Genomic DNA, 2,854 nt, shown 5'->3' with positions numbered 1-2,854 from the left:
AAATCTTTTTTACATTTAGTTTGTGCTATTTTGTTTTAGTAGTTTTACATTTAAAGTTCATGAACAAAAGTAATATAACGAGCAGAAGAGAAAAAGCCTTCATAAACTTCGAGATTATCAATGTCCATGGTTGTCTTTACCTGCAATAAAAATGATTGTGTAAAAAAAAATTGTTTACTACAAATCCTATATTTCGCTTTTCATTTAGTTGCAAAATATGTCAACAGACAAACTTTATGAAGATAAAAAGGTTTATAAACATGTAAAAGTAACTTTTACCACGATGCGACTCAGTTTTTATTCCCTCGTTTACTGAAAAGAAAATTGTTTGTTATATTCAAGTTTTTGTTTTAAAACTCGTTTTGTGATTCGTCGCTATCGCAAACTGAAGATTATTTTCAAACAGCAAGAAACACGCAGAAGAAAACTAAACAAGTATTTACCTGATATCGATGGTCTTACGGATTCAGATCTGTCTCCTCTCGATACTAAATTAAAAGATACTTATTTCATTTATAACTGCTCGTTTTAAGTTACGTACTTTTGTTGCAACTTGTGGTTGTTAATTTACAAAAAATTAAATATCTATGAGTTGCATGAACTTTTGAGGCTACTCAGAATATAGCTTTTAAAATGAAAATCAACACAGTTTTACCTGATCTTGACGGTCTGATTGATTCAGATCTATCGCCTCTTGATGCTAAATTAAAAGACACTTCCCTTATTTCAGTTACAACTGCTCCTTTTTTAATTTACATATGTGCGTGTTGCAACTTGTGTATGTAAACTCATAACAGTACAAATATCTATTTGTTGCATGCTTTTGCACTTTGGTGGTTACTCAGAATATAGCTTTTAAGTAGGAACATAATTTACCTGATGCCGATGGTCTTATTGATTCAGATCTACCTCCTTTTGATACTAAATTAAAACATACTTAACGCAATGGCAACAATCTTTTTTGATTTGCATTACATATATATACATATATATATATATATATATATATATATATATATATATATATATATATATATATATATATATATATATATATATATATATATATATATGTTTCATATTATGTTCTAGTTTATCACATGATTGATAATTACTCGCAGCATAATTTATACACTTGAAACTTAAGAGTACCGCTTTTAAAGGAAGAGGCTAAACGTATTTTACCTGATGGCGAAGGGCTCGATGGTTGGACCGGTTTTTTCGAATCGTTTTTTTCTGAATGTAAGAGTACAAAGTTATCTAACAATTTATAAACACAGAGTTGTAATCTTAAAGGTTGTTTGATTAGCATTAGTAACTCGCCGGTTACGAATGCTTATCAACTCACAGCTCTTATCCAAGTAATGGATGACTAGATTTATTTGTTTTCTTTCGCATCTTTAAAAACAATCCATTTTTAATGATGATCTGCTTCGTAAATAGACGTTAAAGTATACTAAACGTAATATATTACCGTTACGAGCATCAGAAGTTGCGATGTTTACAGCTAACATCAGAGCCAAGAGAAAGCAGCCCATCAATGTCGTGCTATGGTAGAGTAAGAGCAAAGCAAGGTTTTGGGTTGTAGTTTCAGAAAAGAAACATTTTTAGGTAGCAGGCAAAACGCTTGGTTTTGATTACAAAAGTTACTACAAACTACAAAAGTGACTTATAAAGAGTCTGTCCTACCTCACCATTTTAAGCAACAAGTTTCTTTGTAAGTACTGCGTCTAAATACAAACATCAGCGAGTTTGTCTTTTTTTATAGCGGTACATGTTGCATAACCAACGACCTATAAACTCTAGCATAACTCGTGCTCAATCACGAGGATTATGATTATAATGTCGAAGGTATAAAATAGAAAACATAATTACAAAAGTTTTTAGTGTCTTTATCTCGCTTTGCACAAATAAACTTAATTGAGATTATTTGCACGTTATTCATGCTTGCTGGCATTTTCTTTCAAATGATTTTTCCTGCAGGCTTAATTCAAATGACTTTTCCTGTTTGAAGCGAGAAGTTTTTTTAATTTAAGCTCACAATGAATAACTGAAATGTTAAACGGATATTTTAAAATTGGATACAGACACTTTGTATCATGTGCCTGATCCTATTGTGATAGTGTCACATGCGATCTTGTCATAATCTTGAGTTTTAATCTCAATCGCTATATATTTGCTCATTAAGAAATGATTTGTGAATGACTCATGCAGATTATTCCAAAGGCGTGCAGTTTCTATGGTAACGAAATAAACATCATAGAATGTTCATGTTTTCCCAACCTAATTTTTAAAGGTATTTTGTGTTTTAAAAAAATTTTTTTTTTTTTTAAATGTTAAAGTTGTATTGCAGTTTTTCTTTTTCAAACATTAGCCTCATGGCGTTATCGTGCATTTTTTAAAAACCATCTTTAGGGTTGAGCAGTGTAGTTTTTTAAGTGCTGCACCAGAGATGAGAAACACGCGTTTTGTTTACCTACCGTCTAAATATACAGAAATTCATTTTGCCCGTTGCAAACTTCGTAATATATTTGACTTCATAAAACAGTTATGTAGTTAAAATGCGGTTTTCAGATGATCGTTTGAATGAACCATAGGTGGCTATCCAACAGTTTGTCATCTCATTGAACTAGTTAGTAACGGTTCATTGAAATTATCAAAGAAGGAAACTCGTTTTGAAAAGTCCTCCCTGATTTCTCGGAGAACAGAATTGATTATTTTTAGAGGAGGGTTTTGAAAAACGGTTCGATAAACTGCTTGCGCTCAACAAACATGTAATAAAATTGTAGAACAGCCTTTAAACTACTTGTCGTTGATTGTTTTCAATGCATTTTAAAAACGTTAATGTAATTTT

General features: G+C 31.1%; 1 protein-coding gene across 1 annotated transcript; it reads right to left on the bottom strand.

The window, feature by feature from the left end:
- LOC149888350 (uncharacterized) lies at nt 1-1,844 on the bottom strand. The gene is made up of 8 exons (XM_090087786.1): nt 1,690-1,844; nt 1,475-1,548; nt 1,186-1,236; nt 877-921; nt 656-700; nt 444-488; nt 280-312; nt 1-140 (listed from the first exon to the last, which is right to left on the bottom strand). The coding sequence occupies exons 1-8, from the start codon at nt 1,695-1,697 to the stop codon at nt 118-120; spliced, it is 324 nt and encodes a 107-aa protein (XP_089943912.1). The 5' UTR covers nt 1,698-1,844; the 3' UTR covers nt 1-117.
- Between the last annotated feature and the right edge of the window lie 1,010 nt (nt 1,845-2,854).

Source organism: Hydra viridissima, unplaced genomic scaffold (genome assembly GCF_058129835.1).
Source record: "Hydra viridissima isolate aposymbiotic clone 2 unplaced genomic scaffold, HvirCarnegie_v1 scaffold_5, whole genome shotgun sequence".
In the NCBI taxonomy this organism is placed as follows: domain Eukaryota; kingdom Metazoa; phylum Cnidaria; class Hydrozoa; order Anthoathecata; family Hydridae; genus Hydra; species Hydra viridissima.
The sequence above is the reverse complement of the archived record's forward strand: the minus strand, read 5'-3'. Positions and strand labels throughout refer to the sequence as shown.